The sequence below is a fragment of the Panthera leo genome, chromosome B4 (assembly GCF_018350215.1).
Source record: "Panthera leo isolate Ple1 chromosome B4, P.leo_Ple1_pat1.1, whole genome shotgun sequence".
Classification (NCBI taxonomy): Eukaryota; Metazoa; Chordata; class Mammalia; order Carnivora; family Felidae; genus Panthera; species Panthera leo.
The window spans coordinates 135,831,015-135,845,491 of record NC_056685.1 but is presented as its reverse complement, the minus strand read 5'-3'; the positions used below and the strand labels follow the sequence as shown (position 1 = coordinate 135,845,491).

Here is a 14,477-nt window from a genome sequence, read left to right as displayed (position 1 = left end):
GTGAGCAACGTGTCGGAGGCCACACGGGTAGGGAGTGAAGGAGCCAGGACCGGCTGTCGGGTGTGTCTGGGTTCCCGTCAGGCGACCCCTGCTGGCACCTTGCCTTTCCGAACCCCCTGGGCCCGAGTCACGGGGCCACGCTGGCTTTGGTAGTTTCCTTTTCAACAATTTTCCAGTTACTCGTTCCTGCTGTGATTTCGCATCTGTACTTGTTTTCAGTTGCTGCCGTGACAAAGCAGCACGAGCCGAGTGGAGAAATGCAGAGTCCGTTTCTCGCCTTTGCGGCCTCCTAGAGGTGCCTGCTTCCTGGGCACGCGGCCCTTCCTGCATCTCCAGTCACCTCCTTGGCCCTTCTCCTGTCCTCACGTCTTTTTCTGGCTACAGCTCAGAGAAACTCTCTGATATGGAGAACTCCTGTGATAAGATCGGCCCACTGGATCCCTGGTTAGCCTGGGTACCCTCCCGTCTCTGCACCTGTGCCTTAATCACATCTGCACAGTCCCTTTTTGCCACCTGAGACCACACTCACAGATCCCGGGGATTAGGAAGTGGGTGCGTCCCGGGCCTTTACTCTGCCTCCCGCGGTGACTGAACTCTCCAAACAGTGACTTTGAAAGAATTATCTCATGAACATGAGAATCAAATTCCTTTGTTTCTTCCTTCAACTGTATGCTACCTACCGCTAAGGGAATACAGGAACAAGGAGCTGTAGCGTCAGTTTGGTTTTCCTTGCTTTTTTAAAAGTCAATTGGTAGTACTATTTTACTAAATTATCTTGTTTGCCTTAGATTTGAAACTTCACCTAAATTCATTGCTGCACTCTTCAATATTAAACATCTGATCCATGAAACATTATAGGAAAAATATTTAAAGTAATATTTTTACTTTTTTAAATCCAGATTTGGACTTAAAACCACCGCTAGAGTCAATTGGAAACAATTTCTAACCTCATTTTATGAGTCCCAGTGGTTGGAAGTCAACAACACAGTTCCCCCGACCAAAAGAAACAGGTATGTGGGAAAACAAAAACAAAAACAGAAGAACCAAATTTCAGTTACACCTATTATAATCTATGAGAATATCTGCATGACTTTTTCTTCAGGTTTTGAATGAGAAATTAGTCTTCATGGGATAATTATGAACTTGACATAGCGATTTACCATTCATCAACTGTTTCCCACACAGGCATTCTTATTTCAGATGGCCTTAAACTATAGGATGGGTATAATTATTATTCCAGTTTCTAGATGAAAACCTGAGAGTGTAAGGGTCTTAACTAGACCTGCCACTTAGTGAGCGCGGTGGAGGCAGAAATGGAGACTGAGTTTTGGACGTGCGCACATCAACGCCGCCAGCGTCACACTGAGCTTTGCGTGTGTTCTTGGGAAATTGTGTAGAAGCATGTTGTGTTAAGCGTTACACAGGAAGGAACAATTCACATTCATTTGTCTCCTGACCACGATGCGTGGTGCAGTTATCGTGGGTCAGGGGGATTTTTTGCCCCGAGCGCCATTATTTCTGTTTTCATTCTAACGTCTATTACAACTTCAGATTTACGTATCACGTAAATTGTGATGGGGCCGAAAATGTGAAACAAGCACTTAATAATATGACATTTTAAAGTTTAGGCTTTGGCTCTAAGAACTATTTTGTTTACGTGAATGTGTATCCTGTATTGATCGCCCTATATAAATTTTAAGGGAAAAAACCAGGCTTTATAACCTCGGCAAGTTCATCGAAAGCACTATGCTCTGTTGTGAAGTAAAATATGAGAAAAATAGAGCATCAGAATAGTGAGCAACATGTCGGAGGCCACACGAGTAAGGAGTGAAGGAGCCAGGACCTGCTGTCTGGTGCGTCTGCATTCCCGTCAGGCGGCCCCCGCTGGCCTCTTGCCTTTCCGAAACCCCTGGGCCCGAGTCGTGGGGCCACAGAGTTAATTCCCATTTCACCAGGTCCGCTCTGTGTCTCAGGGATTTATGAATATTTGATGAACTGCCCTGGTTACTGGCCTTCCAGGTATTTAGAGCTCCCTCCCCACCCCTCCACCCCCACCCTGTTCCTGGGATGCAACTCCGTGAGCCTATTTCTTAAGTGAAGTTACTTCTGTTTTTTTTGCGATTTTCTTAACTGAAAGATAGGAAAGAATTAAAATGTGAGTTTCATTTACTTTAAAACAGTGATTCTCAGGGCACCTGGGTGACTTGATTGGTTAAGTGTCTGACACACCTCTTGATTTCGGCTCGGGTCACTATCTCAAGGTCACGGGATCAAGCCCCACATCACGTTCTGCGCTGACAGTGAAGAATCTGCTTGGGATGTGCTCTCTCTCTCTCTCTGTCTCCCTGCTTCTCTCTCTCAACATAAATAAAGTTTAAATAGTGATTCTCGACTAGGGGCAATCCCAGCCACCCAGAGATGTTTTTGGTTGTCACAGCTGGGGTGGGGGCGCTAATGATATCTAGTGGGCGGTGGCCAGGTTTGCTCTAAACATCCCACAGTGCCTAGCACGGTACCCCCTGTCCCACCCCCAACACACACCAGAGAACTACTGGGCCCCCTCGTCGGTGGTACTGTATACGGTGATGATTATTGCAGAAGTATCCATTCATTCCTGTGCCAGTGATCTTTCGAAAAACCAGGTTGCAGTCGTCACATGAGCAACCAGACTCGGGAATTCTGCCACTTTATATATTTCTTAAAAAAAAATTTTTTTTTAGTGTTTATTTTTGAGAGAGAGACAGAGCGCGAGCTGGGGAGGGGCAGAAAGAGAGGGAGACGCAGACTCCGAAGCAGGCTCCGGGCTCCGAGCCGTCCGCACAGAGCCCGACGTGGGGCTCGGACCCACGAAGCGCGAGATCATGACCTGAGCCGAAGTCGGACGCCCAACCGACCGAGCCACCGGGGCGCCCCTACTGTATATATTTCTTAGAAATGGTCGTAGGTGTGTGTGTGTTTCTGTGTTTTTGTACAGCTGGAGAAAGCTAAGATGGCTGTAGATGCAGCAGTAAACCCCCTGCCCCAAACGGATGTGAGAATTGTTGAGCTGATTCACTCTCATTTTTTTTTTTTTTTTAAACTTAGAAAGAGGGAAAGAGCACAAGTTGGGGGAGAAGGGCAAAGAGAGAGGGAGAATTTTTTTTCTTATTTATTTGTTTGTTTGTTTGTTTGTTTATTTATTTATTTATTTATTTATTTATTTTCAAGTTAGCTAACATACAGCGTGGTCTTGGCTTCAGGAGAAGAACCCAGTGATCCATCTGTTACACACAACACCAGTGCTCGGCCCGAAAAGTGCCCTCCTTCATGCCCGTCACCCATTGAACCTCTCTCCCTCACCCCAGCCCACCCCCATCAACCCTCAGTTCTCTGTATTTAAGAGCCTCTTGTGGTTTGCCTTCCTCTCTGTTTTTATCTTACTTTTCCTTTCCTTCTCCTATGGTCGTCTGTTGAGTTTTTCAAATGCCACGTATGAGTGAAATCATATGATATCAGTCTTTCTCTGACTGACCTATTTCACTGAGCATAATATCCTTCAGTTCCACCCACGTTGTTGCAAATGGCAAGATTTCATTCTTTTTCACCACCGAGTAATATTCCATTGAATATGTATACCGTGTCTTCTTTATCCATTCATCAGCTGATGGACATTTGGGCTCTTTCCATAGTTTGGCTATTGTTGATAGTGCGTCTGTAAACATTGGGGTGCCTGTGCCCCTTCAAATCAGCATTTTTGTATCCCTTGGATAAATTCCTAATAGTGCAATGATTGGGTCACAGGGTAGTTCTATTTTGAATTTTTTGAGGAACCCCCATACTGTTTTCCAGAGTGGCTGCACCAGTTTACCTTCATACCAACGGTACGAAAGGGTTCCTCTTTCTCCACATCCTCGCCAACATCTATCTATTAGTTTTAGCTATTCTGACTGGCGTGAGGTGGTATCTCATTGTGGTTTTGATCTGTATTCTCCTGTTGCTGAGTGATGTTGAACATTTTTTCATGCGTCTGTTAGCCATCTAGATGTCTTCTTTGGAAAAGTGTCTCTTCATGTCTTTTGCCCATTTCTTCACTGGATTATTTGTTTTTTGGGTGTTGAGTTTGATAAGTTCTTTATAGATTTTGGATACTAACCCTGTATCTGATATGTCATTTGCAAATATCTTCTCCCATTCCATTGGCTGCTTTTCAGTTTGTTGATTGTTTCCTTTGCTGTGCAGAAGCTTTTTATCTTGATGAGGTCCCAATAGTTCATTTTTGCTTTTATTTCCCTTGCCTCTGGAGACATGTCAAATATGAAGTTGCTGTGGCCGAGGTCAAAGAGGTTGCTGCCTGTTTTCTCGTGTAGGATTTTGATGGTTTGCTGTCTCACGTTTAGGTCTTCTATCCATTTTGAGTTTCTTTTTGTGGATGGTGTAAGAAAGTGGTCCAGGTTCATTCTTCTGCAAGTTGCTGTCCAGTTTTCCCAGGCCATTTGCTAAAGAGACTGTCTTTTTTCCATTGGATACTCTTTCCTGCTTTGTTGAAGATGAGTTGACCATACATTTGTGAGTCCATTTCTGGGTTCTCTATTCTGTTCCCTTGATCTATGTGTCTGCTAAGCAGCCTCCATGCTCACACAGAGCCCCCAGCTCAGGGTTCAATCCCACGACCCCGGGATTGTGACCTGAGCCAAAATCAAGAGTTGGTCACTTAACTGACTGAGCTACCCAGGCGCCCCTCATTCTTTTTTTAGTGGGAAACATCATCCCGTCTAACTGAACATTGAAAAGCAGAGGCCGACAGGGGTATCTGTAGATTTGTATTATGAGATTCTGCAACCCCCTTCTGATCAGAGTCCAGGGTGAAGTCGGCTTTGATTTCTGAGTGGGGTGGTCATAGGCCTTCAGGAACACACGTCCAGACTGATGGACCTGCGCTCAGGGGACGGTTGCGAGAGGCAAGAAAGGGAGAGGAGAGGGCTCTGATGATGTCGGTGGCCGTGGCCATTGTCAACAGGGAGGGGGACGTTGTTAAGGTTGACATTCCCACCGTTTTAACACGGGAAGCGTGTGCCCTCACTTACCGTGTGGGTGAGTGTGCCTCGACGTGCTCCCCCTTATACACAGGGAGGTGACAGTCTCAGCGGTGATCGTGATCTCTTTCCTGGCCTCTTTTGAGACCAGGGGCACAGACTGGCGAGACAGCTAGCCACGGTTAGCTGGCATGGGAAATGGAGAATGATGGGACCAGGGGCACAGACTGGCGAGACAGCTAGCCACGGTTAGCTGGCATGGGAAATGGAGAATGATGGGGCATCCCCACTGTCTCCCGTATCAGGTACCGCACTGCCTGAGCGACCAGTGGGCCCACACGTAAGCACAGTACACTTTCAGGAAGAAAAGCCATCCACTAATAAAGCATTGTGATGGTTGTAAGGTGCTTTTTTTTTTTTTTTTTTTTTTTTTTTTTTGCATTAAGGAAGAACAGAGTTCAAGAGCGTAACCTTATTCCTGTTTTTCTCTTCATCCTCTTGTAGCATCACTTCCAAAAATCAATCTTGCGAGGAAAACATTATCCCCAAGTTATCTAGACACGAGGGTCACTCTGCGTCACTGAAGAAAGCACTACTGAACGCCAAGACCGTAAGATCTCGAACCCCTTCCCTGGTGAAAACCTCACTGTTTCTCAGAACGAGAACACTCAGACCCAGGCTAACAAAAACTGTATTTTCATCCATTTACCCAACCGACACACATGTTCTGAGCTCCTGCTGTAAGCTAGCAATTGTCCCGAGTGCTTAGGGATATAACCTCACTCCTGACCTCAGGAGCTGGCTGGGATTGGGAGGTCAGATAACATAAAATGTCCTGCACCGAGGTGAGGGAGATGCCAGGGGGTGAGAACAGCGCATGGCAAGGTCGCTGAGGGTGCACTGTCTGCTCAGCACTCACTGCCTAACGAGTAAGCCGGACCTGCTGAGCCTTCCTCACCCCAGCCCGGAGGGTGTGGGTTCATAACGACGTGTGGCCCATCACAGGAACGTTTTCTTCGTTCTAAAGAGCCTATTTAATGGTTTAATTATGCTGCGGAAGGAGGCCAATTCATGAGTTTGTAACTTGCTTTAAATATTAGCTCCTGTCCCACCTTAATGTGTATTTAGAAAGCAGCACTTGGATACTTTGGAAACATGCAACATTTTCCCAAGTTGGCTGCTGACCAAGCACATTCAACAGCCGAATCCAGTAAATATGGAGGAGTCCAGTGACTTGCTTTGCCTCAGACTCAGATCTGACTGTGTGCAGAAGAGGAGACACTTGGCCTCGGCGGGAGCCTTCCTGCAGGGCGGCTGTAGGGCAGCGTTCTGGGGAGGAGCCCACGTGGCCTGGAGGCGGACCTCAAGGTTCAGAGGTTTGCTGTCTGTACTGGAGACTGTGGTTCCTCGTCTCCGTTGATCTAGAATGCCGTTGCTTATGGTTTCTGAGCCTAGTGTAGACGCAGAGATTTGGGGTTCTGTTTTCCTGGGGGAGGGGAGCATTTTAGCTGGCCTGCCTGTTCTAAGTAATCTTTAGAACTAGATGACCTGGTCTCTTACACTGAGTGAACGATGATAATGCGTGCTTACGACGTGCCGGGGACTGTCTCCTGTGACTTACCCGTCTTCACTCGCTTCCGCCTCTCCACACCTCTGTGAGGTAGGCACTATCACGATCTCCGTTTAAGCCTTTGCCTTTGCCCTCATCTGCCGAGGAAAGGGAACGGCAGTGTTAAGTATCCGGCCTGAGGCTCCCAGCTCGTGAGTGGCGGAGCTTGACTCAAACCAGCTGCTCCAGAGGGAGGCCCACTGCAGCCTTGGGCAGAGCCGCCTGTGAGTGTGTCGGCTGGGCCTCCTCTCGGACGCAAGTGAAGGCTTTTGTGTGTTTACCCGCCTCAGCGCCTAGTGGTCCATTGACGTAATTTAATTAAAAATAGGGAAATCTCATCTCCGTTAATGGAGGGCTGTAATAACGCCAGCCGCTCCAAATACGGGACTATTTAGCGGTCATTGATGTGCTGTTTCACAAACAGAACCGATCAACGAACACGCAGGGGTGAGGAATCGAGTGCCTGCCCCACGCTGGGCCGTGCGTGCCGTGCGTGCCGTGGGCCCTGGCGCTGAACGCACAGATGAGTGACGCAAAGGCCCGGCCAATGATGAGCTCACACTCTGGAGTGACACATGACAGCAGGGAGCGTCCGATGCTTAGAGTTGCCGGATGCCAAGTGGGATTTCCGACCCCCCCCCCCCCCCCCCGACCGCCATTTGCCCTGGTCTTGGGCACGCTCTGGAACCCGGAAGGAGGCAGGCAGAGGGAGAGAGCCAGGAGTAGGCAGGAGAGGGCATTTGTGCCTGGCTGCAGAGGACAGCGGTGGGAAGCACGTCCCTCTCCTGCTGTAGAGAGGGATGCAGAATTGTTACAGAAAGAAAGGCAGCTTTACGTCTGCTCCGACTCATGCCTCCCAAGTAGCTATGTGTGCTCTTTCCACACACCACCACCTTCCCTCTGAGTGACCCAGTCACCTCGATCACTTATATTGAAACCTGGCGTGGCTCACTTTCTGTCACCCAAAAACTATTTGTGCCCTACGTGTTTATCCACCCTTCTTTTCAGTGTTGTTTGCAGCCCACGTGATTTTCTCGGTAGAAAGTCCAAAAGAATCTTCTAGAACATACTAGAATTAATAACAGAAGTTAGAAGGTCAGTGTTCGAAGGTCAATAGTATTTCTATAAGCTGCAGTAATCAATTAGAAAAGTAAACTTTAAAATATCATTTCTAATAATTTTATTAAAAAAATCAAATGCCTAGAAACATAACCTAACAAAAAAAAAATGAAAATTCTCTACATTGAAGACTACAAAGATTGCTTATAGAAATAATAACAAGTCCTTCACAAACCTCCAGTAAATATCAGAGGAAGGAATGCCTCCCAATTCATTCTCTGAGGCCGATGCCACTTTAATACTAAAGCCAGACAAAGAGATCACAAGAAAACGAACAACCAATATCCTTCATGAATATTGTTGTAGAAATTCTCAGCAAGACATAAGTAAACCAAATCCAGCAACACAAACAAAAGATTAAATGCTATGACCGTGTGGGATTTATCCCAGGATTGCAGCCTTGGTTCGACTTCCAAAAAATCAATTAATATAGTACACAGTGTTAATAGAATTAAGGGAAAAAACCACATGATCGTCTTGAAAGATGCAGAAAAAGGATTTGCAAAATCCAGCCCTGTTTCGTGATAACTTTCAACAGACCAAGAGCAGGGAAATTCCTTAAACTGATGAAGGGCATCTAAAACGAACCCATAGCTAACAGCACATTTGATGGTAAGTGACTGAATACTTTCCCCCAGGATGATGAAAAACACAAAATGTCAACTTTTGCTACTTCTCTGCAACATTGTACTGAAGTTCTAGACAGTGCAATCCTGGAAGAAAAGAAATAGAAGGCATCCAGATTGGAGAGGAAGAAGTAAAACTGCCCTTACTTACAGACAACACAGTGGACACACACAGACTTCTACAAATAACAAGTGTGTTCATCAAGGTTGTAGAATATAAGACCAATATACCCACATCAGTTACATTTCCATCGACTAGCAATGAACAATCTGAAAAGGAACTTCAGAAAGCAGTGCCACTCACCATAGCATCAACAAGTATAAAATACCTAGTAGTAAATGTAACAAAAGTGCCAGACTTGTACACTGCAAATTACAAAACACTATTAAAAGAAATTAAATAAAATGTAAATTAATGAAGAAACATTCCACGGTCATGGATTGGAAGATTCGATAGTATCAAGATGGCAGTTCTCTCCAAATTGACCTATAGATTCAACAGGTTCAATGCAAACCCTGTTGAAATGCCAACTGTCTATTTTTTTAATGTTTATTTATTTTTGAGAGAGAGAGAGAGAGAGAGCGCATAAGCAGGAGAGGGGCAGAGAAAGAGGGAGACACAGAATCCAAAGCAGGCTCCAGGCTCTGAGCTGTCAGCCCAGAGCCCAACGTGGGGCACAAACTCACGAACCTTTGAGATCATGACCTGAGCCAAAGTCAGACGCTCAACCGACTGAGCCACCCAGGCACCCCAATTTTTTTCATCTGTCTTTTTTTTTTTGCAGAAATTAAAAATAGATTTTAAAATTCATATGGAAATGAAAAGATTGCCAAATAGCCAAAACCAATCTTGGAAAAAAAGAACCAAGTTAGAGCACTTTGGGATCTTAGTACAGAGCTATGGCGTCAGAACAGTGTGGCAATGGCAGGAGGATAGACAGATTGCTCAATGGAACAGAACCGAGAGTCCAGAAATAGACCTTAATGTTTATGGTCAATCCATCTTTGACAAGATCAGTGGGAAAGAGGATCATCTTTCCAACAAATGGTCCTGAGACTGTTGGATAGCCATATGCAAAAAAAGAGGAACTGCCTTACCCCATACGCAACTAAAAATGGACCATAAACCTAAATGTAAGAGTTAAAATGACAAAACTCTTAGAAGAAGGCATGTGCGTAAATCTTTGTGACCTGTGTTGGGCAAGTATTTCTTAGGACACTAAAAGCATGATCCATAAAGGGGGAAAAAACCCCATAAGCTGGAATCATCACAATTAAAAAATTGTGCTCCAAATGATACCATTAAGTCACATTCTGGGAGAAAATAAATGCAAAATCTATATTGGGTAAGGGACTTCCATGGAGACTATGTAAGAACTCTTCAAACTCAGTAAGAGGACAACCCAATGTAAAAAATGGGCAAAATATCTGAATAGACATTTCATCAAAGAAGATACACGAGGGGCACCTGGGGGGCTCAGCCAGTTGAGTGTCCAGCTTCGGCTCAGGTCACGATCTCGTGGTTCATGAGTTCGAGCCCCACGTCAGGCTCTGTGCTGACAGCTCGGAGCCTGAAGCCTGCTTCGGATTCTGTGTCTCCCTCTCTCTCTGCCCCTCCCCCACTCGCACTCTGTCTTTCTCTCTCTCTCTGTCTCAAAACTAAACATTAAAAAATTTAAAAAAAAAGGGCGCCTGGGTGGCTCAGTCAGTAAAGCGGCCGACTTCGGCTCAGGTCATGATCTCGCGGTCCATGAGTTCGAGCCCCGTGTCGGGCTCTGTGCTGACAGCTCAGAGCCTGGAGCCTGTTTCGGATGCTGTGTCTCCCTCTCTCTGACCCTCCCCCGTTCATGCTCTGTCTCTCTCTGTCTCAAAAATAAATAAACGTTAAAAAAAATTAAAAAAAAAAAGAAGACATATGAATGGCCAATGAGCACGTGAAAAGATGGTCAACATCCTTAGACACCAGGGATGCGAGTCAGAAGCATGCTCGTGCACCAGTTGCCAGTTTATGGTGACGACGAAGTCACAAAGGCAGCAGTCAGTGGACCACGTCAGGGACGTGGACATGGAATTTACTCTCCTACTGGTGGAAATAGAAAATGGTACAGCTGCCGTTGAAACAACATGGTCGTTTCTTTAAAATTTAAACAGAAATTTACCACCTGACCCAGCAATTCCACTCGCAGGTAGCTGCCCAAGGGAAGTAAAAACATTTTGTCCACACGAAGACTTGTGTGCAGATGTTCATACCCACGTTATTCATAATCTCCAAACGAGGCGATCCAAGTGTTTATCTGCTTGCGGTAAGAGAAACAAAATGTGGCATATCCATACAGTGGAATAATAACAAGGATGAAAAGGAACGAAGTACCGATCCATGGCGCATCCTGGATTGAACCGCAAAAATGTTATGGCAGGTGATAGAAGCCAGATGCAGAATGCATACTGATGCATAAACTGTATGCTTCTGTATACACGAAATATCCAGACCAAAGCAAACACCGAGAGACAACAAATAGATCGGTTGCCTTGGGTCGGGGACGGAAGTGAGGAGTGGCTGTGAGTAGACTCGAGGTTTCTCTTGTGACGGAAATGTTCCGGAACCAGATGGTGGTTGATGGTTGCACAATGCTATACGCTTACTGAAAACCATAATTGTCCTACTTGGACAATAAATAGTTGATTGTCACTCCCAAGCTAAAAAGTAAGCAGGCATACATTCCTCTAAATTATCTAATTTTCCCGGAGACAACCTTGTATCCTTTTCTGGCTTTGGACCCCAAAGTAACGGTTGACATTTGCACACCACTTTGTCACTTAGTAAGCCCCTCTGCCACGTTAATATTCACACTCTCTATGAGGAGGTAGGGGTTCTTTATTCCCCCTGTTTTTTTCCGGTAAACAGTATCTCTTACTTTTGATACTTAATTTACTTATTGGTAATTTTTTATTCTGGCGGAAGAATTTGCCTCACAGTATTTTGCTGATAATATGTTTTCTTTATGCAGCATGGCTGAGATTTTTCTTGCTAAGTAATTGTCCATTTATGTAATTGATGAGGTTGGTGGTAGTGAAAATAAGCATCATTAATATTTTTAGTAAATCGGCAAGTTGTTAATTGAATTGCCGGGAAGTTGTGTGCCCTGTATGATGGAGCCACATAGCCCTCAGGTGGGGACAGGGTAGGAGGAACTGTCACCGCCAGTGCTCAGCCTGTCCTGGGGAGGGGATCAGCCTGTGCCTGCGAGATGGGTCTCCCTCCTCTCTTGGGGCCCTCTCCTGCCCGTGCCCTGACAGACAGCATTGTGGGAGCAGCCCCTGCAGGGTCCCAGCGTCCCCCGACCCCTGCCCCACCCCACACACTGCCCTTGGCTCCCAGTGTTACATAGTGACCACCAACTGAGGGATTATTGCTTCGTCATAATTCTCTTCGGCCAGAGCCCACTCTTTACTCAGTGATGTCATATATATATATATATATATATATATATATATATATATATATACACACACACACACACACACACACACATATACACACACAATGTGTGTATGTATATATATATACATACAATGTTTGATGTTATATATATGTTATATATGTTATATATATATGTTTATGTTATATATGTTATATATGTTATATATATAGAATGCTTTCCTTCCTTTTTCCTTTTTTAAAAAAATGCCTTTTTTAAAAATATATATAACATTTAAAATATATATGTTACATATGTTGTATATATGTTACATATATATGATATATATATGTTATATACGTTATTGCATGTTATACAATGCTTTCCTTCCTTTTTCCTTTTTTAAAAAAAAATTCCCTTATATACATTCTCATGCTTAGAAACCCGGCAGACGAATAACAGGGGAAGAATTGCGACATATTCTAAATTGCGAGGCTGTAAAAATCAGCGATTCAGAATTCAAAGAACTAATGCAGACCCTTGACCCTGGGGGCACTGGATGGGTCAACGTCAACACGTTCATCCAACTGCTTGAAGAGAACCCTACGGTGAGTTTTACAACAACTCCATGTTTGATTTTCTCTTTATGGCAGGAAATTAAGTGTTTTTAGTGAAATATGGGATGCAGGTGAAATTGGTCTTAAATAAATGACTACACGTTTTTCAGCTGAGTTGATTTTCATTTTAAGGAAGAGTTAAGTGTTTGAGTTGTTTGATTTTAACTCTTGATGTCTAAACCTTATCCAAGGGTGATGTTTGACGTTTTCTGGGAAGCCATCCTAGAATGAGGGCACCTATATATGCAGGATGTAACCTTCTTTTCACAGCGTGCCAGTGACACCCCTCCTGCAACCGCGTCTTACACGGTTTCCCATTTTAAACAGTAACTGTTTATTGCCTCTAGTGACCAATACTTGCTTTTTTTTTTTAATTTTTTAATGTTTATTTATTTTTGAGAGAGAGAGAGAGACAGAGCATGAGCGGAGGGAGGGGCAGAGAGAGAGGGAGACAGAATCTGAAACAGGCTCCAGACTCTGAGCTGTCAGCACAGAGCCCGACTCAGGGCTGGAACTCAGGAACCGTGAGATCTTGGCCTGAGCCGAAGCGAGACGCTTAACCGGCTGAGCCACCCAGGTGCCCCCAATACTTGCTTTTCCTTTGACCGAAAGGCTGACAGAATTTTATTATTAGAAATGTTGTTTTGTAATTTTAATAGCTATTAGCGCTTAAAAATTTTAAGAACTTTAAAAAATTAGATTAGTGTCAGGCAATGCTTGGATAGGCATTGGGAGATTCTTGTTGAAGTGTTTGTTATAGACTTCTTTTAGCAGGTGCAAATTAGCTTTTCATCAATATTACGATTTCCTGAGTACCCACCTTGTGCAAGGTGGTGACCGCATCCTAAAACCAACGTCGTTTGGTCCTTCTTGAGTCCTAGTTCAAAAGTAAGTCCCAGGGCCCTCACACAGGAGAGAGTAATTGGACCTTTTCCTGAACTCTGCTGTGCGGCTCCTGTGTTAGCTGCTGAGAATTGTGGCTTCTGACCATCACAGCAACCCCACGCACAGCATCTTTCTCGAAAAACAAAATAAGGGGGGGGAGGGGTGCATCCAATTTCGTCTCAGGTCATGATCTCACGATTTGTGAGTTCAAGCACTGTGTGGGGATCTGTGCCGACAGCTCGGAGGCTGGAGCCTGCTCGGATTCTGTGTCTCTCTCTTTCTCTGCCCCTCCCCTGCTCTCACTGTGTTTCTCTCGAAAATAAATAAACATAAAAAATTAAAAACAAAACATGGACATGGAAACCATCTGCTCTCCACGCGGCAAGTGGCATGGTCTTTGCTTAATATGAACCACACCCATCAGCCTCCATGCTTAAAAGCCTCAGATGGGTGTCAGGGCTCCTAGGTAAAAGCTGAAGTTCCTACCCTGGTTGGTAAGGGGCCCGCATGGTCCAGCCTTGCTGCCCAGCTCCCAGAAGCCTCATAGGCCACACTGGCTCGGGTCCTCGGGCGCCCCCAGGTCCCTCCTCCATTCTTGGGGTGCTGCAGCTCCTGCCAGGATTCCATCCATGCTGCTCTCCCCTGCTGGGGCCATTCTGCAGGTCTTGGGGCACCGGTGCCTTCCCAGGGACCCTCTGTGGCACCTCTGGCAGCCACCGACCTCACACACCTGCCCAATCGTGGTGTCACAACTTTGTCATTATGTGGTCACGTCTCCACAAAGACGGAGGCCCATCATGGCCACGGGGGCTAGCCCGGTGCCGGGCACACTCACAAAACAGTGCGGTGAGTGGATGAATGAATATATACGAACGAGCCAGAAAAATTAGAAAACACAGGTACGCACATAGAAGGAAAAGAAAAACACCACTAATTCTAACGGTGAGGAGTTGTTACCCACTCACTGTTACCCTTTGTTGTATGTGCTTATGAACCTGTACACCCACACACACGTTGTTTTCAGCTTTGTTGCCGTTATTATCCCAAAGCTGCGCATATTTAATTTATGCAATTTTATGAGTTAGATACATACTTCGATATATGATCTCTATTCTATTTTAAAATGAGATACTACAGGGGCACCTGGGTGGCTCAGTTGGTTAAGCATCCGCCTCTTGATTTCAGCTCAG

At 45.2% G+C, this 14,477-nt stretch overlaps 1 protein-coding gene and 1 long non-coding RNA gene across 11 annotated transcripts in view; one reads left to right on the top strand and one right to left on the bottom strand.

Moving 5' to 3' along the window:
- The window catches only part of LOC122225235, a 29,209-nt gene extending 15,241 nt beyond the window's left edge, over positions 1-13,968 (bottom strand). Inside the window, exon 1 of one of the 2 annotated variants that reach the window (XR_006205164.1) lies at positions 13,774-13,968. This is a non-coding gene — a long non-coding RNA (uncharacterized LOC122225235). Of the gene's footprint in view, positions 1-6,633; positions 6,721-13,773 lie in introns of those variants that run through there. The other variant, XR_006205165.1, reaches the window with a different exon arrangement.
- EFCAB6 (EF-hand calcium binding domain 6) overlaps positions 1-14,477 on the top strand; it is a 244,357-nt gene that overhangs the window by 109,675 nt on the left and 120,205 nt on the right. For 8 of the 9 annotated variants that reach the window (XM_042948058.1, XM_042948060.1, XM_042948056.1 and 5 more), the window contains 3 exons: positions 900-1,010; positions 5,517-5,622; positions 12,226-12,393. In XM_042948058.1, coding sequence (XP_042803992.1) covers positions 900-1,010; positions 5,517-5,622; positions 12,226-12,393 — 385 coding nt within the window. The remainder of the gene's footprint in view (positions 1-899; positions 1,011-5,516; positions 5,623-12,225; positions 12,394-14,477) is intronic. The other variant, XM_042948059.1, reaches the window with a different exon arrangement.